The sequence below is a fragment of the Rhea pennata genome, chromosome 10, assembly GCF_028389875.1.
Source record: "Rhea pennata isolate bPtePen1 chromosome 10, bPtePen1.pri, whole genome shotgun sequence".
Lineage (NCBI taxonomy): Eukaryota > Metazoa > Chordata > Aves > Rheiformes > Rheidae > Rhea > Rhea pennata.
Genome location: NC_084672.1, coordinates 14,885,598 through 14,910,146, shown reverse-complemented (window position 1 = coordinate 14,910,146; position 24,549 = coordinate 14,885,598). Strand labels below are relative to the sequence as shown.

The window sequence follows — 24,549 nt, the reverse complement described above, 5'->3', positions numbered from 1 at the left end:
GCTTTATCATTTTTATTATTGATTATTGCCAGTTTTTAAAAAAGTCAGTGGAGACTACTCTGAAGGTTTCACTTATCAGAGTGCTCTTTCACAATTTGTTCTTCTAACTGGTACCAAATGCTTCTAACCACTGCATCAAGTCACTTACCGGAAAGCTGTTAATGTAAAAATGCTGAGGGTTCAATATTACTATGATATTGGCAAGAGATTAGTATATCACTTATCTCAGATTAACTTATATGCATACACACTAAAGAAAAACAGATAAAATACAAACTGCTTAATGTAATTATTTTCTTACCAATATGAGCACTGTTACCTTAGAAAATACTCTAGAGTTCCAAATGGTTTAACTGTCCTTGTCTCCAGTAGTCCTAGTCTTGTTCTCAGTCTTGCTTCAGTGTATTTATTTATTTAAATAGCTAATCTGCAAATCAATGTGGAGTTGTTTTCCTCTTTGCCTTCTGATAATCAGACAAAGGTTCTCAGCTCAAGTCCACTGCCACTGCAGTTTCTGTAGTAGAACCTGGGCCTTATAATTTGCTTCTATAATCTCTTACTATTTAAAACAAATAATATTCTAAGTAGTGGTTCATTTTTAAATTTGTTATGAAAAATATTTGCAGGCAAAAACAAAATAAGGATAAACCTAAAATATAGTGGAAATCTAACTGTGTAATGATGATTAATCCAAAGGACTAGGAAGAGAACAGAAATACCAGTGTCTGATAGCTAAGTAGCTGTCCTCTTTAAAATTTCTCAACTATCTAGCATAATTTTAATTTATGTTTGTTCATAGGCTGCTTTAAAGTTTTAATACACATATCTTAACAGAATGGAAAGTGAATCAATAAGGTCAGGGGCTGAGGAAGGAAGATCATCATGATGATGATCTGTGCGTACGGCTTGTAAGGAATTAATCAAACCTGTGATCTTTTATCTCACCAGTAAGATAATTAACTAACACAATTTTAGTTGAACGTGGAGCATGCTAAAAACATGATTACATCTAGATACCATCTTCCAGTTAATGGGTGACAATCTGCTGAATTGCAAATTTTCCCATGTCCTAAGACAAAGTGCAACTTCAGCTGTGGTAACACTCAGGTTTTTATGACATCCAAAAAGAGAGACAAGCCTAGTACATGAGGGGGAATTTCTTCACTGTGAGAGTGACAGAGCACTGGCACAGGCTGCCCAGAGAGGTTGTGGAGTCTCCTTCTCTGGAGATGTTCAAGGCCCGCCTGGATGCAACCCTGTCTAACATGCTCTAGGTGACCCTGCTGAGCAGGGGGGTTGGACTAGATGATCTCCGCCTTCCATGATGATCAGTAAGATTGGTCCCTTCCAACCTTACTGATTCTATGATTCTATTTCATTCCTCTGAGGCATCAACATGGAATTTTGTTCTCACGATTGTCTATCAAAATAATAGTAAAGAATTCTGAGAAGAGTTTGTTGCATAAATATTCTCCCTCTTCTCCAACTAGGCTTTCCAAGACCGAGTAATATTCATCTACATAACTTGCTAGATGTCACTTGAAATATCAAACCCAGACTTTGGTAGAGCATCAAACACAACTTGCCAGAGTTCCAGAAAAGCCGCTCCAGTTGTTCATGGACAAATCTGAAGATCTGACACAAACTTTTCACTTCTATCTAATAGATTACTTTGGCTGAAGACTGTCAGCCTGCCCACAAAAGAGCGCTTGCTGAAGGATCACTGTGGTCTTCTGTAATTGAAGTACACAATGTTTGTTCTTTGCTATGTTTTCAATTTCTTTGTTCGCTAGTTTATTTTTCTCCTTAGCCTGATACAAAAGCACCTTATTTTTTTTTTGCATATACTCAGAAAGACGTCATGTAAACCCAGTATTAGAAATGTACCATTTTAAGACACTAAGAAGAGGGATGCTTTCTTATTATTCATACTGTTATTTTAGATGGATATTGCACAGCATGAAGTGCCTTGGTTGCAGACCTTTACTTACACCACAAGTATACCCAAGATGTGTTCCACTTACTAACGGGATGCTTGCTCCATTTGTGAGAAAACATTTTGTGCTTGTGTTATAGTCCTTCAGTAGTGAGTCAACACTGATGCAACCGGAAAGCAGATAATAATAAAGGTGCCACTTGGCTGCATGAACTATGCATGTAAAAATTTATTTCCAAATGTAACAGTGATTAAAAGTTCTCAGTAAAGGTCAGACCACTGTTTTTTTTTTTTTTTTTTTTTTTTTTTTTTTTTTTTTTTTTGTGAGCACTCTTAGAAACAATGCATAAGAAGTAAACTTTGTGTAACACAATGTGTATTTTCAACCCAAGGGTTGTACCTTTCTAAATCTTTGCTCGGTTTTATTCATTTATGCTAAAGTACCTTGGACATCGTACGGTTTAGATGGGTAAAGAAAGGTGATAACAGTTTTGGTCCTAAAAGCCTAAAGAAACTGCAGAATCATAGAAAACAGTAGTAGAATGAAGCTCAAGGGGCCATTTATTTCTATCATTACCCTCACGCTTATTTATTGTCCTTGCTACCAGGCAAAATGAGATATACCTATGGCATTTCTCTGAGAAGTCTGTTCATCCTGTACTTAAGGGTTCAGTGACAGAAATTATATAATCTCCCAGGGAATCTATTCCTGTACTTCAGTAGCATCACTAGTAGCAAACTTCAAAGGTCTGATTTAAATTCAACTGGAATTTGTGCCCATTACTTCTTGTTCTACTAACAATAATCATGGAAAACGGATTATTCCTTTCCTTCTTGCAGGAGTAAAGATGTATTTGAAGACATATCCTTGCCTCTGCAACTTGTCTTTTCTCTAGACTGGACAGAATAACTTTTTGGTTGCAGGTCATGGTCTCCGGTCATTCCTGTTCATTTTCTTGGTCAGTTTGTCTACAACTTTCCTGGAGCTTGGCATTCAAACTGCATACGTTCCAAGATGAATTTCAGTATTCCAATCAACTGAAAAATTTAACTTCTCCAACTCCTACTAACTTATCCCTTTCCTCTCCTAGACAGCTCCTACGTCTTGGCTTGTGATGTTACGTATGGTACGTGTCTGACAGAAATTTGCAAAAGGCTGATACTGAAAATGCATTGTATAATTAGGATTGTCAGCAATGCTTATTACTAGTATTCTTTCTACGGTAATTGTGGCGCAAATATATCCTTGAATTCTCTCTTACTACTGTATGTATTTATTAGATGAAGTGCTGTATTGGATTTCCTCTACAGGACAATGTTCTTCCTAAAAAGACTATCAAGTATAGCCACATTGTTAACAGTCAGGTAAATATCTCTGTATTTCTCATCAAAAGAGTATGTAATACAAGGCAATTTTATTAGCTATAACTTCAGCAATCAAAAAATTAAGGTTTCTATGGCATTAAAAGTCTCCAGAAAAAAAATGAATGTTATCTGTAACAATGGATTCCAGTTTACTTTCTTCCTCTTTCTACATTTTTATATCTAATGTATGTATAGAGAATGCTATTTCTATCAATACAACAAGTAGACAAGTTGAGCTACTGCATGCTGTAGAAGTAAAAAATGCTTTGTTTGCTTCCTTCTTCTCATTAAGATCTTCATCATGAAACGGCTGCATGTAAAGCAAAATGTAGAAGACATTTCATATGCTGGTTGTTTTTTGTATGCGCTTCTTTATTCAAAATCACTAGAGCAAAATTTGACAACTAGGGTGAAAAACCAATATTGGTGGATATGATATTGCCTTGAAATGATTGGGTAGTATAAAGGAAGAATAATTTAATGAGGCAAGATACGAAAGTGACAAAATAATTTTAGCCATTCGGACTGTTACGTACAGGAATTTACAGAATAACAAGAATGAAATAGTTTAGCACCAGTAATCAAGAATCAGAAAGAATTATTGTATTTGTGTCTTCAAATGCATTACTTCATATTTTATCTTTGAGGGCTATAATAAAAGGAATACAAAGAATCCTTGATTTAAAACAGTCACTGAAACAAATTTTTAAAATACATTTATCATAATTATTTTCCTTAGGACAAATTAGAATGAGATTAATTCTGATTTTACCTGCATTAGTTCAAGTCTGTCACAACAGAGAAGGGGTTGCATAAAATTAACTTGTACTCATATCAGTTTGAAAGAAGACTCTGACGCAACATGTTGTACTATGACATTAAAATTACTATTGCTGAACAAGCAATTTATCATTTTAATTGGTTGCTAGAGGTGTTCTGCTATGTATTTTGGGTTGGAGCCATAGGATACAGTTATTTTTATTAGTAAGACTTACTGGCTTACTGAAGAATTTTTAGCATGGGTAAATCCACTAAAATAATTTGCAGATTTCTGTTATCCAAAGGTTTTGTGTAATACAATTCTCTGTTAGATACTCCTCCTTACAAAACGATTTGTAAGCTGTTTCAACAATTCTCACAGGACTGTGTTTAGATACCATTGAAAATTAGAATACTGTTCAAATAATCATCAGTCATGTTATCTTCAGCTGCATTGAAACTTACACTGTTTATAACTCAGCTTAGTTGGTCAAGAATGTATAAAATGACTGTAGTAAAGAACTACGGTAAGGTCCTTCTGTTGTATTTATTTCCTAAATATGGCTGCCTCTCATATGTAATGGTTTAAATCAATCCACAAATCACCTTATTGCAGCGTAAATCAAACTGTGTGACTGTTGCTGTCTAATGGGTACATTAAGGAAAGAACATCCAGTTGGATGCCTGAAGTAGCTGCCAGTTTTTTTGTTTTCAGAAGAAACTACAGTTTAAAATACTGGAAAAATGAAGCAGCTGAATGGCTTCTCTGACCAATGTGCAGACTTTAACTCATTGTGTTTGGGTCCAGAGGTGGTAGAGGATACTTTTTCCTCAATATTAACTGTTAAAATACATAGCAGTAAGAATAATCAGAAATATTCTAGTTTGCTAGGACAAATAGAAATTTTTATTTCCCTTAGCAATTGTAAATCTTTCCAGGCATACTCTATTGACGGATTACACCTCCTGATCTGCAATGGTATAATTATTTTCAGCATATCACCAGGTAATCTTCAAGAATGTCAGACATTAGGCAGGTTCTAATAGTTTAGCAAGGATCCTTATCTTAGCCAGGTGGTGAACATATTCTTCAAAAATTCTTCTCATTAGTCTAACTTGAGTCAATTAGCATATACTTTCACGTACTGAAAGGAAAAATAGATGTCCAAAGAGCCTATTATCCAGAGCCATATGGTGGCCTAGTGACAGTTAAAATAGATAAAACGAATGATATAAAATAATCAGTTACATGAGCGACTTCTGGATTATAAAACTGCATAATATAGTTTTAGGCACCTGAGGTCCTTGCATAATATTGGTGATCCCAGCAAATGTGATTCCTACAAAGTCTGCAAGGCAATTTGTAGAAGTATGCCTGCTACACAACACTGCTGGTAAAACACAGATTTCCACATTTCAGCAATCTGAATCAACTATTGAAAATAGACAAGAAGAGAATGAGTAGAGTTTTATTATAGTGATGGATAGACCTGAACAAAATAACGATAGATCTGAAAGTCTGTACAAAGCTGAAAACTATACAGCCAAAATACCTCTCTCTCCCATAACTAAAAGCAAGAATGCAGTCCGTTTGTCCACGTTAGACACCATGCTCAATTCCACCAGAAGAGGGAAGGAGACAGCTGTAAGATTCTTCCTCACTAATGCCTCGTCACCCATTAAAACAATAAAAACTGCTCTGATATCTCCTTTGTGACAACAACAACAACAAAGATCAAAGCCCTTGCCATCTATATTATATTCATTACAAGAGCATCCACTTGCCTATTTAGTGCTATCTTGTACACAAAAAAAGAATACACATTTAAAGAAAAGATATATTCTTCCTTTGATGATCTTCAGTTGGTTATTTACTAAGAATCTATTCTTATCTCTAGACAACTCTTAGTCCTCGAAAGGTTTGCTGAATATCCAGTACAAACAGTCCAGAAGGCTACAAGAGCCTGAAGCATAGCAGGTACTATCAAATTCCCCAGCTTCACATAGGAGTATCGCATATTTAACTTGCATGGTCTGTTTCTGAGCCACAGGCAGCTGTTCACATTGCTTTTGGCATCTAAGATCAACTTTTGTCATCTAAGGTGTCTTGAACACCTTGCTACTGAAGTTCCCTATAAAATAAGACTAAAAAGACTCAACCAATAGATTCCCCGATAGATATGAGTTACATGACTGTTATGTGATGCAATCATAACAAAACTGCCATATTCTCTCCAATCACAGCTTGCTAATTAATACGCTATGAATATGTGTAGTATAGACAATACATATTTTCAATTAAATTATTATTTCACTCAGTAGTATTATGTTACCTAAAAATAAAATTTATAGAGCAAAAAACAATAACATCTTCTGTACTCACAAATAAAATTTTTCATCCCAGACTGGATTCAAATTTCCAAAAATAGTCTTTGTTCTCCGCTTGGTTTTGCCAACTTGCACAGTAACATATGGGTCACTTGAACCAGTTTTGTCCTTAGCTTGTAAGCCCTGAGCACAAAGCACTGCAACAAAAGCAGAGAAATGTGTTTTAGCCCTTGTAGCCCTCATTGCCAAGAAATAAATGAGACAGTGAAAAAAGCAACAGGAAATGAAGCCCTGAAATAAGATTTTCTGGGTCAGTTTTCCCAGACTCTTCTAATTTAGAGATAGACAAGGTTTTTCCAACTGCCTTTCTGGACTGTATAAAGTCTAAATACATAGTTTAATAGAGTAATAATTTAAAGATACACTACAAAGCACAAAACAAGTATTCTCCTTGCCATGTATAATTCAGATACTCAAATTTTGATTTAATCAGCACAACAGGCAATGTAATTGTATGGCAGAATTCAGCTCTAGTCTTACAATTCCCTGAAAAGCAGGTAAAAATTCCAAAATCTGCACTGCAGATTATGGAAATAACCATGAATATCCTGAGCAGGTAACAGGCTCTGTTTTTTCTTCCTCACATGAGGGACAAGCTATGGGTACTTTCAGAACACTTTCTATATTACTGTAGACAGGAATAGTTCAAATTAATTGTCATTAATTGTATATATGTTAACACTTATGACAGCTAATGATTCTGGTTTTAGTTAATGTATATGCATTTTGTGGCAAATATAAATACATGTAATTTGATTTTCCATGAGAATTCAGGAGAATACAAGACTGTCAGACTCAGGCCTATCAAACCCCAAACAAGTTGCAGCTTGTTGCAACTGCTAACATCAGCAGACATTTGTTTTACTATTTTGTAAATATTATTTACAATATCTCAGTGGTAGCATTTAGTTAACATTTACTACTGTCAATCATTTTGGATACTGAAGCTCACTCACGGTGTGCTCAGAAAAATGCCTTCATAAGAAATGGCATCTTAGAAGATTTGCTCCCTGTGTGAATTCAGTCATATCAGCTGACTTTAATGATATATGTAAATTTCTGTTATATTTTTGCACATCTCATTCCTGTTAAAATTCTGCAACTTTTAGAACATCTTTTGTCCTCCCTCTTCACTCTAACTCAAAGGGAAATTTTTAGAGAGGAAGGGAGTATCTCTCCCTTACTTAGAGAAAATTAGGTGCCAGCTTAGAAAATCTCTTCCAGAATGGTTAACAGCAATACAGGCCCGAATATGAAGCAGCCCTGAATACCCTTTAGAAGTAGAAATAAAAATAGGAATACCAATTAAATATCTTCCTCAACACACCCCGATATCTGACATATCCTCATCTCCCCAAAGCTTGTCCCACAGTCTGAAAACTACTTTGAGCTTCACAAAGTCCATTAGACTCCCTTTTTCCTAATCCATCTGACCTACAACCTCAGATTTCTGCTAGGTTTCTCCTGGCGCATACCTGCTACCCTTCAGCCCCACGTAGAGCCTGCCTCATAGCCGAGAGGGCTTCAGTGAGGACTAAGAGCCTTGCACAGATAACTACACACCTATAAACTCTCACAGACTAATTTAATCACAGTTCACTTGCACAGTGTTTTTCTCCTCCTCCTCCTGAAAGGCAGCTCTGCTTTTCAGCAATGAAAATGAGAAGTACAGCTTTCAATGACCCTCCTTGCATTTACACCAAAAACTGACATGAAATCTAAAAGGACTATAGTTCAGCCTCTTCTCCATTTGTCAGTTAGAAAAGCTTCTCTAGGTGCACTTGAGAAACATCAGATGTGGAGAATTAAATTAAACATACCCTTTAGCAAGTTGCTATTACGCAGTGAGAAAAACATATTGCTTGAGTATACACTACTTTTTACTATGAAATGAAGCTTTTATTTCACTTACTTTAATTAAGGCTTATTAGTAAAAACTAGAAAGGGTTCCTAAAGCTTATCTTCTTTCCTCTGTAAGAGGAATAGTACAAATCCTAGAGAAAGAGGAAATACTTAATTTACTTTTAATATACAGTAGAGATTTTGATTTTTCATTACATTAAAACTAAGTTGAGGCTAATTTAGATGTAAAATCTAATCAAACTCAGAGCCCTTTAATGTTTCACATCGCTGACTTTCAACTCTTTAGTTTTGCAGTTTAATCTCTATTTGTTTCTCATCTATCATATACATGTGGGTTGGCCTGTGTAGCCAGTTGAGCTTTTAATTTTATTTAGTTTTCTGCACTGAGTTTTGAATTCAAATATTTAAATATTGAAGGCAGAGATCCTTTGTTTTTTTTTTTTTTTTAACTACAGCTGGGAATCTTTAAAAGCAATCACCCTAATGTGAAAGCTGATGATAATCAGCAGCAATCCTGAGCATATATGATTGGTGCATGTTGTGTTTCCTGCGACTCAGTATCACTAAACTAGAACACATCTTTAGTCAAGCAACAAGTGCAAATGAGGACTTTCAAACCAGTGGGCGTCTAGAGTTGTGAGCTGCAGTGGTCTCAGCATTTCAGTCATTAAAATTTCATAAAGGAGATCACCAATTGTAACCAACTGATCAACAGTGACAAAAAGTTAATCTCAAGCACAGGAGGTACTAGTAGGAGATAGACAAGACACAGCAAGAACATTTACACATCTTCCTCCCTGGAGCAGTATAATACAAGGTGGTTTTTCTAACAGTTGTAATATACAACACTTCCAGTTAGTATGTTACAAGATCATTTACAGATGCACCAAATTACAATTTAACACAAAATTCCAGTTCAAGTTGTAATTAATCTTAGTTCAGAACCACCAGACTGGTAAGGAAAGAGCTCTTACAGAAAACAGTTCAATATAAAATTTACCTGTGATTGTTATTTTTGCTGACCACTTGGATGTCCCATCTAAAACACTTTGTTTTGCTGCTTTTGTGTACAGTACAAAATCTTCTTTGGAAATATTAAACATCTCCTGGATCACTTCAAATACCTCTGGTCTATTTTTCTCTCTAATCTTCATTCTTTCCTTCATAGCACTAATAATATTTTGTGTTTTATCTTCTGCACCATGTTTGGAGCTTTTCTCAGCAGCTCCTGAAATGAGAGAAAGTGTCAATACATTCATTAAAACACTGGTGTCTTAGTTGTTTTTCCCCCCTAGAACCTTCAGTCAAACCTTGGTAATGCAGTACTCAAGATGTGTGTTTCATCTGAATCATGCAAACCATCTTACATTAATTCTTGATGAAACCTGAAATTACCTATTGATTTAGCTTAATATGACAGGCTAACAATCAAGCCCAAACAGTTTCATGTCATACTTTGAGATATTTATTAAACAGTAAAACATCACTACTATTAAAATATCAGAATGCATGAGCAACTTTTCTCACGTAATTAGGAACACTGATTCTTCCAGGAAGTTGTCTGTATGTAAAAGTGTTCAGCATCTGGCTGTCTGCTGTCCTTTGCCCATATTTCTAGTTAGTCAATAATACATATGTAAATAATTCCTCATGTAATTTTTTTTCTAAGTTGGCAAGATATAATAATATTTTTATTTCTTTCTCCCTTCCTTGTAGGATGATACAAGAAAGCAAAACCAGTCATTTTAAGGGAAACCAAGAAATTTCTGGACATATGTTCATTAGGACAAAAACATTGTTAGGAGAAAAGGTATTTAAAACAAGTAATGTTTCCACCTCGTTTGTCAGAGAATTTTTTGTTTGACAGTTAGGAGACTAAACCCGAACTCCTGCAATGCTCTCCCACAATGGGAATCTGGTGAACAGTGGAAAGAAATAGGCATAGTGGTTTTGGATGTTTTTTTTTGACAACCTTCAGATTTATCTCAACATTTGATGATGCTGCCTGCACTCATGGAAAGTTTTTAATTCCTTCCTGGAACAGTGTTCGTTAAGAAATCTTAATTATTACATAAATTCACTGAACTTAAGCAGTCACTGGATTTAAACACTTGCACTAGTTTGGGACCTTGCAGCTGCCCAAATTGTCAAAGTTACATATATAACACCAACATCCAACACTGACACCCTCAGTCTAGATCAGAGCATAGTGCATTCCAGCCATACATCCCTTCTTCTTTAAACAACATGAGAATATGAAGGAGCGCTTCGCAAAACTCTGCGCTGACAGGGGAATCTTCTGCTGGCTATTTAAGCCACTATTCCATGTCCTGTGCCCCAAAGAGTAGCCATGACCTTATAGTCAGGTTGCAGCTGAAAAGATTAATGTGAACGTTTTTCCAGGAGTTCTAGCAGTGAAAACATACAGGGAATTTCTGCACGGAATACTGTGTCTAACAGACACAAGTAAGGTGCTGGAGAGAATGAGAATCTTATAAAATCTAATTTTGCAAATTCACCATACTCAGACTAATATGAATCTGCATGACTCTGCTCTTAACAGCTGCAGACTAGGGACGAGTTTCAGGGAAGAGATCCACTCTACTTATGAAGTAGAAAGATACAGATGCAAATAGGGCTGTAGAAACCAGAAAGCCTCCTAGCTGAAATCAATGCATCTGCAAGAAAGAAATGTATCACTTTGCTGCATGGGACTGTGTCATGCAGATGGAAACCTAATGATGAAACAGCTATCACAGGGCCTGATCTGAGACAGACCAACACTTGCTCTCTTTTGCTGCCATCTTTCCAATGATTCATAACTTAACCCAGAGATGAGAGGTGACAGCATACTGTGTTTTCACAGCTGCTAGTAAATGCTAATTTCTGAGTTTAAATAGACTGGTTGGGAGAAGTTACAGTCTACTCTGAAAAAAGGGAAGCCTAGTAATTAGAAAAAGCTCAAGTTATCAACAACACACAAATACTTGTAAAATGTAGCAAATCTACCTGCCAATCAATCCTGCATAAGTACTTTACTTCTAGCATGGCAAGCTTTTCTAATATATACATATATATATGTATGTATGTATGTATGTATACACACATGCACCTCAATCTGCAGTTGCTTCTGAGCCCAGACTACGTGCATCTCTTTGGAGGTAACTCGGCTTAACATTTTTTTCAGAACAGATTAGATGCTTCTCTAACATGGCTGGTAACGGCATAGGACACTGAACAGCATTAAGAACCATGCCTTCTTCTCAGTTCTCATTACTTCTTAAGGAATTTGCACATGGTCAGCTCCCAGCAGATCCACTAAGCTCTACACAGATTTTTGAGTGTTTAAAGCTTCAGTCTAAAGCCCTCCTGTGAGAAGATGAACTCCAAATTCCAGTTTGTGAACAATTCAGTGCCACTTTTCCATAATTTTCTTCCTCTGATATATAAACAGTGCTAAACAAGATGTGAAAAAGGGGAGAGCTTAGTTCAGGAAAGCTATTTCTATTTCTTTTTATATTAAGTTGACGAACAGTTATTGACTTGCACATATCCTGTTGTCAGCAGAACTACAATCTCACAATTCTTTCATCTCATTTTCACGCCTCTAAGTGCAGGTGGTATATGTGAAGTGATTCCCAGTAGAACTAGGGTGTCAAATGACTAAACAAAATTGAAAGAGACCATTGGATTGATGTGCTATTAATTATTTTAAGCTACAGTTTTAAAATGTAGCTGGAATTAAATGTGACAATTGGTTGGTAACAGTCAACAGGAACTGACATTACAGAAGTATACCTTTCTTTGTTACTATCCAGGTAACAGTGTGCACAATTATTGTAGACGCTCTTCTTGTTAAAACCTCACAAACAACCTTATTAATGCTGTATAAAACAGTTTTATAGTATTTGATTTTCAAAACAGATGTTCTTTCTTCACCTGGGAAACTAAGTCAAAAGCTTAGCTGTCAAAACACAGCACTCTAAGCCATCAGGTGAAATCACAATTAGAACAGTCTGATTTAAAAATCTGTCACAATATACACTCTGTTGGGGTCAGTAGCTCTATGTAATTGTGACTGCTTTGTGCACAATATGAGTTCTGATAATCCATCCCTCATAACTCCTCACACACAGAGAATATGGCAGGAAGAAAGAAGATATGACTGCAACATCTATATACTTCTGAAATATGTAGAAGCTAAGCAAATCCTCAGAAACATATCAACAGTGAACAATGTAGAACAATGCCAAAGTTGTTAAAGCCCCTTCCATTTCAAAATTAGAGTATCAGAAAGTTTGCAGGTCTTGATCTTCTACGTTTAGCACCTTGTGTAATAACTGTGTTGTAATTTAAGTATGGTTTAAATGCATCTCATACATTTTTGAAGGAGAACATACAGTGGCTGGAATAAACTCAGTCAAAAAAGAAGCTAAAGAAAAAAGTTGGTTTATCTTAATCTCAATCCCAAATATGCAACTGAAGTGAGCAAACCTAGAATCTGCAAGAACAACCAAAAGAAAGATCCTAATGAACTGAAGAACTTAGTGCTCTAATTCTCTTCTTGAAGATTCGATGAAAAGAAATCTCACAAACGGTCATATTTAGATGACGAAAGGACCGTTTGAGTGGCAGCTTTCCCCACTAGACAATAGATCTTGATCCTAGGTTGGTAACTATGGCATGAAGAATGAAAAAATTCTTTCAGTTACTAGGCTTAGTGCACTTACCAGTTGAGGCATAACCAGCTCCACTGTGAATGTTTCAGTATTTACTGTTTAGACAGATAATGAAGTATCACTTTGTGTTATTAATAGGTTTCATTTTTGCAAAAGAAAAAACAGATTACTTGGAGATTGAGTGATTTGATATAGAAAAAATACTTCTTATTGTACGTCGCTTTCATCATAGCAATAATGCTATGTCTCTCAGACATTTTCTTATTTGGGCCTTATTTTCTAACAAATTATAATGGGAAGAAAGAATCACATTACAGGGATCAGAAGTGGTTATTTTAAAAAATGAACCATTACAAATACCTTTGTATAAAAAACAGAAAAAACAAGTATTTTAGAGAAGCATGTTAGAAGGAAGGTATTAAAAAATTAAAAGTGTTGATACCACATAACAGACGAATGGAATAAAATGTCATACAAGCAATTTACTTTCTAATTTCATTTTTATCTGTTATATATTATCTTTCTGACTGATATTTCTCCCCTCACGCATGGATGGTTTGGTATTTTGAAGAGATAAGATCCTGTTTAGCGCTTTATATTTTTGCTATTCCTTTTTTTCCTCTGGATATTGCTCCAGTGATTTAACCACTTCTGAAGAGAGGATTAGATTTTTAACTGCATTCTAAAATCTTTAAGGTAAATTTGAAAGAAAACCAGTCTAACTGATATGTTATATATATATATATGTATATATACACACATATATACATACACACATATATACACACACACACATATATTTATCTGGCCACTTATTTTCACTAGGATTCCTTTATTACAACCACTTCAAAATAGCAGATTTCTCAAATAGAAAATTCCATAACTTTTATTTATTATTGTTAACATATGAACCATGTGGCTTTCCAGGGAAAATTTTAATGAAGTGTAATGACCACTTAATGACTGCTGATGAATTGCTTATATTAACTACAATCAGTATCTGCAGTTTTCTTTTATCTTTGCTCTAAGTCAAACAAAACAAAGAGTGTTTACTTCACATAACATTAATTGGTCTGGATGCTGTCACATAGAACGGACAGCAGATAACATGCTGATGTTAGAAAACATTATTTTGTAACTGACCAGTGACACTCAGCAAAACTAACATTAGGTATTTCACAAAATTTCTGGCCAAGTTCTCAGCCGCTGAACAGCAACATGATTTCACTGTTTTCTAATGATTTGGCACTTTCCAGGGAACTTCAGAGCATACACACAATTTCAAAAGATGTGAAGTACTGTGAAGTGTTAGCTGTCAGGGCATACTCACTTTGTAAGCAGTCAGCATTTAAGAGGTCTTGGCACTTTTCATGACATTTGACGCCACATTCAGTGCATCTCATGCCTTGCCTGGCTATGCCCCAAAGTAGACCTTCACATTCATAACAGTATGTAGGTGTTGTAGCTGTCCAGATTTCAAAGTTATGAGGTGTAGTTGAAGACATAGGATAGATCAAAGCCTGCAATGTCTTCTTAAAGACGTGTATTTTCTGTTGAGTTAAAAAAATAATAAAATTGAGATTTTGGTTAAAATATTGTTTCATTCATGTGACCTGGAGTTAAAACATTACATTTATAATTTTATAAAATATTAAAATATACACCGAAGTATGAATTTATCTGCAAAATTAATTGAGTTATTTTGTCTGCACTTTGGAAAGGAAAGTTGGATGACTATTTTAACTGATTACAGAAATGCGAGAGGTAAGATGTATTCAGTTCAGTCAATTACATTATCAACATAGATTCCTCTGTGTGTGTGTGTGTGTACGTATTTTGATAGATTAATTTCAAAAAATCATTAGTATTACATTCACAGATGCATTTTAAGTAATTACCTAACACCTGACTTCTGAATATTTAAATGCTTCCTCCAGGTACTTACACATACTATGCAGAATGTACCCCACTTATGTGTAATGCCTTCCTTTAACACTAGTATCTGTATAGTCTCCTCAAGAAATAAAAGTGGATGAGTTTTATCCTTCCATTTTGTTTGTATTCCCACAGTAGCACACTCACTGCTTCCCTATTAAGAGTCAAGATGTCTTTTTACCTACCAACATGTAATATTGTCTGTACTCTCAAAAATAAATATCCAGGTTTGGACTGGTTTTGCTTAGGGCATGATTAATTCCAGCAGCAGAAATATGACTGGCTAGCCACTGATTAGTACTGCAAACAACCTCGATCTCAGCTCCTTAGTGCTTAATGAGGTGAAGACTGACAAATAAAATAGTCCCTGGAATTATGAATACAAAACACAGACTTATGCATCCTCCAAAATAGTCTGGTTTGTTTACTCAGCTTTGTTTTCACATACTCAATTCTTCTGAGTCCTGTTGATTTACTGGGAATACGGAAAGTTCAGCAGCCTGTAGGCATCATCCAGCACCACACACAAATACATCCTCAGTTTCTTTTTCTTATCAAATGCACAGGTGGCAGCCAAGAATTTATTAAAAGTTCTGGATCTGTTCACTTCTAAATGAATAAGCTGATTCTTTTAGGATGAAAAAAAACATATGAAAAGGGGCAGCATGGGGGAAACACGATTTTACTGCAAATTTGTCCTTCCTGTCAACACTTCAGCTTCTGTAGACATAAGGTAGCTAGCTATAAGCTGGCTGCATAGCCATAGCAAACTGGGGAACAAATTTTAGAAGTTGTGTAGTTTGTCCATATGAACTCTATCACCACTGCTACGGTGCTGTAAGTACAGGAGGCAAGGTGAAGCTAGAAAACCAGCTAAGTGATTGAAGTATGAACATACTGAAAGGCTTGATGAAATAATTTCCCAAGGAGGATTTTCTTCCTTAATTGTCATCAGTGACTACTTCATCTCATTTTGTGAAGACTATCTGGAGAGTTATTTTACCCCTGAAAATGCCTTTTCTTTTTGTTTTCAAATCTTGTTATACTCAGTTTTGATGATACCTTAGGACATTAAAGTCTCCTAGTTACTTATAGAACAAGTAGAATCCTTTCACTTGTTTTAAGTAAGTTGAGTATCAATTTTATTGGTTGTAACATCCTATTTAGCCTAGAAAGTATATCCACTTTCCTTTAGTTTATTTAGTGGGGGCTATCATAAGGCAGACTTCTCATATTCACCTCTTTTCTAATATAATTCGTTTTTTACATTTTCTCATCAAATAATCTGCTTTTACTCTTCTACATTATATTTGTCTGCCTTGGGGTTTATGTTTTTATGAAAGATTCCTGAAGAGAGATGTTTCTAATATGTGTTTCTTTTGTATGTGCTCAGATTGAAAGAATTATTGAGACTGAAGAGCATAATGACATTAAAATACATCCACCATTTACCCTTCCCACTTCTTATGGATCCTAGCAGTTCCTCAGTCTTTCTACTCAACGAAATGCACAGGACAGATGTCCACATTAAACTGCAGACTGGGATCTGCTGTATTTTTTCTTCCTGAACAGTAAAACTTAAGTCAGAATCGATGAGTGCAGTTCAAACTGTTCTTTCTTATTTTGCATTTGTTAGCATTTCATATTAGCTCCATAACTTCATTGCATCTTCAGTTCTCCATAGGTAGAGCCAGACTCTGAACAGCTTCTAAGCTCTGGAAACGAACCTGGATTTTTTGTGTGTGTGTCAGGGGAGGCATACAGCTGACTTATTGTCACAAAAGGTTGGAATGTTTATAAATGGGTTTGTCTGTCTGTTTAGTAGACACCTTTTAATAGAGCATATTGAGTATCTTACTATCTTTCACTGAACCCAGATATTTTTGCAGCAGCTATAATGAACACAGAAAAAAGTCTTTGTTTTGCATCAATTACATTACCGATTGCTTAAGTTTGCTCTCTACAAATAATTTTCCCTAAGTCTTTCACTACTTTTACAGATTCCATAGCTCTCTTCCTTCTAGCAACCTTTGTTGCTATTTTGAGATTGCAGACAAAATACTGCATCTACCAGATGACCTTCTTAAAAATTAGCTGTTTCCTACCCCATCAATCCATCTTTGTGCACTACCATGTTGTTCCTTCATGACTACCACACAGGCATAGAAAATTCACAACAAATCAGAGGAGTGATGGATGTGTGTGTATTTGCATTGTGGGTTTCACTATCCAGGGTATCTGTCATCAGCCTTTTCATTTTTCCATGGAGCTTAACCAATGTAAGAAAAATACAATGTTTCCTTGTTTCATAGGAGGATATACGGATATACTCTAGAAAACTGTTTGCACTAGCAAAATGAGGGACACAAAAGTGGCCTTTATTCCTTCAAATTACTAAATTACTGCTTTTGTTCAATCACGCTAAATTCAGCCATGTAAATCTGTTTGCATCACACTTAAAATGCTCCTAGAGCAGATGACACCTGAGAGCAGATGACACCTGATGGCTTTTGGATTAAAACAATTTTCTTTTGCAAAATACAGGTAAAGGAAATAGTGGAAAACTGCACTTGCCTGGAGAATATCATTTTTTTTTAAAAGATTATCACTGCCAATTCTTGTAGGAATGAATAATTTATTCATGTAAAATGGCATATCTTATTAGTATATGTTACTTTTAAAAAAGGAAGGAATGTTCAAGTTGTCTGTAAGGACTGAAAAATCACACTGAGCCTCTCACAAAGTTCTCTCATTATAATTGTACTCATGGTATGATAAACAGAGAGAAGCCGAAAGCCAGCAGTTACAGTATGGTATAGCTGAGCACTTTAAAAACAAAGGTGTCCTCAAATAACTATTTTGTGAAATAAGAGTTTCTTGCTTAGTCTCTTCTGACTATCCTGAGAAAGGATGCAAGTCAGCAGAAGTAAACTTCTGGAAAAATCACCCTGAAGTCTCCAATGTGAGACAGAATGCCCACAGAAAGGTTTCTAATGACATTCAAAAACACATCCAGCGCAAACAATTGAAACTTAAGAAAACACTAGAAAGTGATCATTTTCCCAGACTTCTCAGATGAAAGCTACAGAGAATCCTCCTGTTTAATACTCCTGGGTGAATGTTTTTAATCAGAAGTTTGTCAAGTCTTTTTTTTTCCTGCTTGTCTAAGCTTTTAACTTTCTCAATATTTCAATTCGAAATTTTGTGTAGGTTGTGTAGGTTTACACAACAGGTTGTGTAAAGAACGTTTCCCTTTTCTTTGTTTTAAACCTGATGCCTGATAATTTCATTGGGTTATTGCTAGTTCTTGTGCAAAGACAAATAGCAAACATCTGTTTCATATTCATTTTATCCATACTGTTCATGGAAGCCTTTTCATGTCTTTGATTTTTTTTTTTTGGGGGGGGGGGGGGGGGGGGTGGAGGGAGGGAGAGGGGAGGGGATTTTTTGTACTCTTCATGTCCTTAACTAATCTGATAATCTGATCTGAGGGTACAGATACTATACCACATGCTCATGCAGTGGTACAATTAATGACCGTTTTTTCCCTGTATATTCCTATACATTATTAACATTCTACTTGTCACTTTGACTGGCCCTGAGCACTGAGCTATCTTTTCACAGAAGTATCCATAGTTAGTACAAGATATATTTCTGGTGTGGTATTAATGACACTACAGCCAATCACTAGGGATGTACAACTAGCAACAATTATTCCCCATGCTACTTAATATCTACAGACACAAAATTGAATTTGCCATTTTACACCCCAGCCATTCAATACTGTGCAATTTGTTGCAGTCAGGTTTAGTTTTAAGGATCACAAATAATAATTAATAAGAAGGGTTTGAACAACAGTATGGAATTCAAATAGCGTACTAGAGTGCATTTGGAGAAAATAACGACAGACTGGTCATTATGAGGCAGGACATTGTACTTAAAACCCCTGGAAGTTCCGACACCATAAATGAAATGCTTATGATCTCAGTTTTTATCACTTTGGAGTGTTTAAGGATTAAATTATCTCTGAACAGCTTTGAACAAAAAAAAATTCTTCATTATTTAAGTAAATTCATTATGACACTGAAAACACTTACCATTTCTTCATTGTTTATGGAGGTCCGAATGAGCATCGTCATGGAAATACCAGATTTTCGAGCAGCAAGTGTCTGTTTAAAGCAAAAGAAACACTATCAAAAATTTTACCAGTAACTGGTTGTTGAATCTAATGAATCCCTAATGGGATTCAAGCAAAACTGCAGGAGTTGTGAATACCTTTTAATTTAGTTTAGTACAGTACACAACTTTTAAGATTTCAGTACATAATGGAAACACTTTCCATCATTATTACTGTGTCTCTCACCTGAGCAGCCATTTCTAATATAAAACCTGTTATTCAGGGGTTAATGACTCAGTTTTTCAAACCACAGGGTGTCACTTTTCTGCATTGCCAACCAAACTAAAGTAGTATGCCAATAGGTACCCTACCCTAATTTGGAAGCTGTCTGTGCCTGCAAAAACATGAAAGATCACTTTGCAATAGTCTTACAGTTCAAGTTGTCAGTCTGGATAACTTTTTGTAAGTCACAGAACATTTTCAGAAGTGTGTGCACGTATGTAAAATATTACTTGTCTTACAAAAAAGTCTTTAAGAAACCTTATTACAGAAAAAAAGGAATATATTTTTTGTCAAAGACACTCAGTGTTCATCCAACAATCTTTAGTTACTATCTGGGTAAATACTCTGGTTCTTGAGGGAAGAAAAAATTGTTAAATGATGTCTCCATCTCTTGTGTTTTGCCTGTATGGCCATGCTATGGGTATATGAACATCTGCCTCATCCTGAAGACACTGTCCTTCATTCTGTAGTCAACTGTATTTGCTGCAGCAGAGTATACACAAAGGTAATCCAAACAAAGTATTTTTAGTATACAAGAAACAAGAAAATTAGATCTTCCTTACTACAGTCTCCCTGCAATTTAAATGGATCACTGAAAATTAATTAGAGGATATAATGATCAAAAGGAAAAAGCCTCTGGGGAAATTAGTCTTGTGTGTTTCTCAAATGCTGTTCTAACACTGAACATCACTTCTGCTATCAGTAGTCCTTTTGGCCTGACAGAAACAGTAAGATTTATTCCAGTATATAAAATTTTAACAATAACACTGCTGTATTTCTGAATTCTTACTCACAAAATTGGGCTCACGCATCCTGCCCTCACTCACCCTAAATCAATGCAAGTGTGTCTGTACACTTCTGCTTTATCTTTCTTCTCCCTAATCCAGCATCTGCTTTGTCATGCATTGTTGCCCTCATGGCCTAGCAGAATAAGGACAATCAATTATACCATCCACTAAACATCAAATCTATTGCCTTTGTTGTGAGGATGCAGTGAACTGGGTCTCTGTACATTACAGTGTTATCACAGCAAAATTTCAATGAAATTCTCTCAGTTGTAGGAAATACACAGTGGGTTAGAAGCTATTTAGGCTAACATCAGCAGAGGAGCTGCACAATTAATCTTTGGATAGAGTTACAATTCTAATTTCTTCCCATTTTATAATTTTAAACATCGACATAATTTAAATAGATTTTTGTATTTAGAGATATTAAGACTGTTCATTTTCCTTCTAAATGTTTACTTTCTCCTGAGAGCATATCCATTCAATTTTCAATAAATTTCCCTCAATAATAATTAAACTAGCAGACAGACACAAAATTATTAATCTTGTAAAACTAATTATAGAGTAAGAAGTTGTCCTTGGCACAGAAATATTTGATTTATCATTGTCCCATTATAGTTACTATGTGACGCAAAAAACCCTTTTCTTTAAATTCTCAGTAATTTACCATGATATTATGATATTAATTTGCTATCAGTTTTCTAGGCTGTTATTAATAACAAAATATTTCTGTTTGCCTGTCTGTAGCCATCTCGTTTTTATTCTGAAAATATGGCAAATCCCATTAGTGTGTGCCAGTGAGACTAGCAAAGTGACAGGACTGATTAAACAGAATCTACGTTTTACTTTTCAGAATTCTTGTGACAAAACCAACTGCTACAGGATTCACAAATAAAAGTGACAAATGGCAGTCAAAATGTGTTGGGATCTCCAAAAGAGGAAAAGAAGCAATCAGTCATACTCATTGTAGTTCTCGGTTAGAAAGGATTAATTAAAGATACCTATCTTGCTGACCTGGCTTGAAGCACAGGTTCCTTCTCAAAATCCTGGAAAGTGACCAGTCACATTAACTTGCCAACAATATATTACTTTTATAGTTTTAACCTTTAATCATCATATCCCTTATGCTTAGAAAATGATTTCAGGCTTTTGGGGTTACACTATAAAATCCTAGCCATTCCAAGCTAGAGTATAATGCAGACTACTTGTTGAACACCAGGGGCATAAGAATACTAGCTCTGAATAGGGAGGGAGTGGATGATACCTTGTTCTGTCCTCCAACAACACGAATGCCCATGAGCCAGCAGGAGAGCTGCACTTACTTGTTATCGTATAAATCAACTGACAGATACTATTTCCTGGCAGAAAAAGGAAATTTTTAACTCATCCTGAGTCCTTGAGGTCCAAGTCTCCCCAGGTCTACTTCTCGAATCACCTAACTTACTGATGGCTCCTTAATCAGAAATGTGCCTAAAATCACAGGACAGTGTCCTACATAAAATAACAAAGTCTAATAGGAAACAGGTAATTAGGCTGTTGTCAATAAATTTTTTGTCACGCTGGAAGACTAATACAAACAACTTATGTAGCATCCTACACAAGAAGGACCTGTGAGAAACTAGTAATTAACAGTAACCATGGATCAAATTTAGGAGGAGTATGGTGATAAAACTCTTGACACTACACCTCTCCACTGTCAGGCAGAAAGATATCAGAGCAAGCCCCAGCAATCAGTCCCATAGCTTCAGACTGAAAACAGATTCTAGCTGTTTTCTGTATCTTACTTCTTTTTGACCAGAAATTACATTTACAAAACCATACACAAAATGATACATATCTCCTCAAACACTGCTTGCAATGAAAAAATCTGTTCTCTTGAATATAGACTAGTACAATCAGAAAAAAAAATGTTGAAGCCAGGAAAGTATTTGTTATTGCTTGACAGATACTGTTGTATTTTTTTTTTTTTATGTAATGTAAAAGTTTCCCACTGGACACATGAGGAGAAACTGACAAAAATTTCCACTTAACAGCCCTGTTATTTCAGAACTGCTTCCCATTGAGCAACTATGGGTAATTTACTTACTTTATGGATCTAGACTGTATTATTTAGAATGACAGATCTGTACTCTTGCTCAGGGAAAAAATCACCCAAAAGAAAACAAGCAGTTCTCCCAAATTACTTACCTCCTTCCCAAAATTTTTCTATTAAGAAAGTTGATACCTTTAATTATCACTAGTGTTCTCCCTGTTTATAGTTCCACCTCACAAATAGCTCTAACTACTAAAGAGAGAACATGTTTGTTTAAAAGTAGAAGCTAAGGGCACTCTACTCTTTGTTCTAGCTCTGCATTAAACGGAGGTCAGCTCAAGGTCTCCTTATTGTCGTTTGAATCCACTTCAATAATCACTTCTCCTTTCATTGTCTTTCCCTTCCGTAACAGATATCTCTTACTAGAACTCTAATAATGCTGGCCCATACGGAAACTCACCCCTGCAACAAAGAGAACTGTAACTGCAGACGATTTCAACTGCCTTATCCTCTCTTCCAAAAGATATGAGATGCTGTAGCATTAACTACTGTTGGAACTGAATGCAAGATTAAGGAAGAGCTTTCTCAGAATTTCTCATAAACTTGCATTGTACATAATGACTCAAACTGAAAAACAAGTAAGGAAGCCAGAGAGTCCCAATGCATTAGCAAATAGATTTCTTTTGGAGACTTAGGACAAGGAGAGAGAGCTAATAAAGCTACTACAGTAATAACAATTTTTAAACACTCACACAGCACTCTGAAGTACACAGCAACGTACAAGAATATGTACCGTGATACTGTTAAGGAAGTGACAAAAAATGACTTCATGAATAATTAAGGAACATGGAAAATTTGACATGAACAGTTACAACTTGTAAAAATATGAGTCAAAGAAAGGAGGATGCTGGGCAATCTTAAGATTAAGCAGCAGTAATTGCCCAGTTAGCAGTAATTAATTTAAAATTCTTTGGTAGAATGCTAGTTCTTCATGTTCCTAAGCTGGTGTTCACGCTGAATGAACATTGGATTTTTCAGAATGTGAAGTTACAGAAACAAACGGGAGTCAAAGACAGTATCTTAAAAAATCGTACCACATTTTGATAAACATTACTTTGAGATACCATCCTGAAGGTATGAAAATTAGCACAGAGAAACTGGAAGCATAGAGGAACTATGGAAATAAGGAAGAAGTTCCAGAAAGGAAGTATCACTATTGGGTCCTAAAAAACCTGCTTGCATCATTAGAAAGCAGGATATTTGGAATATAAAAATACCTTTTTTAATACAAACTTTTTCATTTATAATAACTTACAGATCTATGACGTGGAGGACAGACACTCTTGTAAACCGTAACTTCACTTGGGGGTAAAATTCCTTCTCATAAAATATTTTTTTCTAATTTGCATGAAATACGGCATTTGTGGAATATTTAAGATTTATTATGATGTTTTGCAACATTTATCAGTACGAAAGCACTTACCATAGCCTGAAGAATCCAGCCAAGATAGGAAAGAAATTATAAGGAATATTAAACCAGTAGATTTACTATTAAAAGATGTTAAATGATATTTATTTCAGTGTCAAAAGAGATCAGCACTCATTCTAACAATATTTCTGCACTTCTGAAACAATCACATAAATAAACATTAAAAGGTTCATTACATTATACCACACCTTAGAAGGACTTGAAAATTAGATTACTCATTTAAACGGGAGGTTTTAAATCAATTACAAGTTCAGAGTTCATAGGAGGTTGTTTAGAATGCCCATACCTTCAAATACAAATAATCTTTCAATGACACAGACGACCTACACCCCAAGTCTGAAATAAGTTCCCCCGAAGTTGGTAAAATTTTTTCAGATTTATAGCTACAAAATGGACACATGATCAAAATATATTGTTCTTTAAATCAGTAACTTAAATTTTTCTGGATGAATGTAAATGCATAATGATTAAATTTCAGTTTTAAAACTCTATAAATTCCAACTCTTGAAGGCTGAATTTCTTCAAGAGGAGTTATGTCTCAATGACTGATTAGTAAGAGGTAACTATTACTTTTGAGAAAACACTGAACAATAATACTCCCTTATTTAAAAATGAGAAACTGGTTTTGGAACTCATCACCACTAAAGACTAAATATGTATTTCATTGGATTATAAATTCTACACTTCGGAAAAAGAAAAGTGAGAAATGTGAATGGCATTTCAAATTCCCCAGAGCAGACAGATTCTACTTAATCTTGTCTAGATTGAAACTTAAAGGCAAGGAACTTAAATTCTTTTCGCCTTGCTGAAATTTATTTGCCTAGACTATTATTGCCTATAAGGATGTTTAAAATAACAGATTCCATCATGTAATGGAAGTATGCATAAATCTTACAATCATTCATACTGAAAATAGTAT

The 24,549-nt window shown here is 35.3% G+C and overlaps 1 protein-coding gene across 5 annotated transcripts in view; it reads right to left on the bottom strand.

The window, feature by feature from the left end:
* The window catches only part of UNC13C (unc-13 homolog C), a 246,277-nt gene that overhangs the window by 109,018 nt on the left and 112,710 nt on the right, over positions 1-24,549 (bottom strand). For 4 of the 5 annotated variants that reach the window (XM_062583737.1, XM_062583736.1, XM_062583738.1 and 1 more), the window contains 4 exons: positions 19,023-19,094; positions 14,321-14,540; positions 9,312-9,539; positions 6,444-6,585 (listed from right to left, as the gene is read on the bottom strand). In XM_062583737.1, coding sequence (XP_062439721.1) covers positions 6,444-6,585; positions 9,312-9,539; positions 14,321-14,540; positions 19,023-19,094 — 662 coding nt within the window. Of the gene's footprint in view, positions 1-6,443; positions 6,586-9,311; positions 9,540-14,320; positions 14,541-19,022; positions 19,095-23,624; positions 23,631-24,549 lie in introns of all 5 variants that reach the window. The other variant, XM_062583735.1, reaches the window with a different exon arrangement.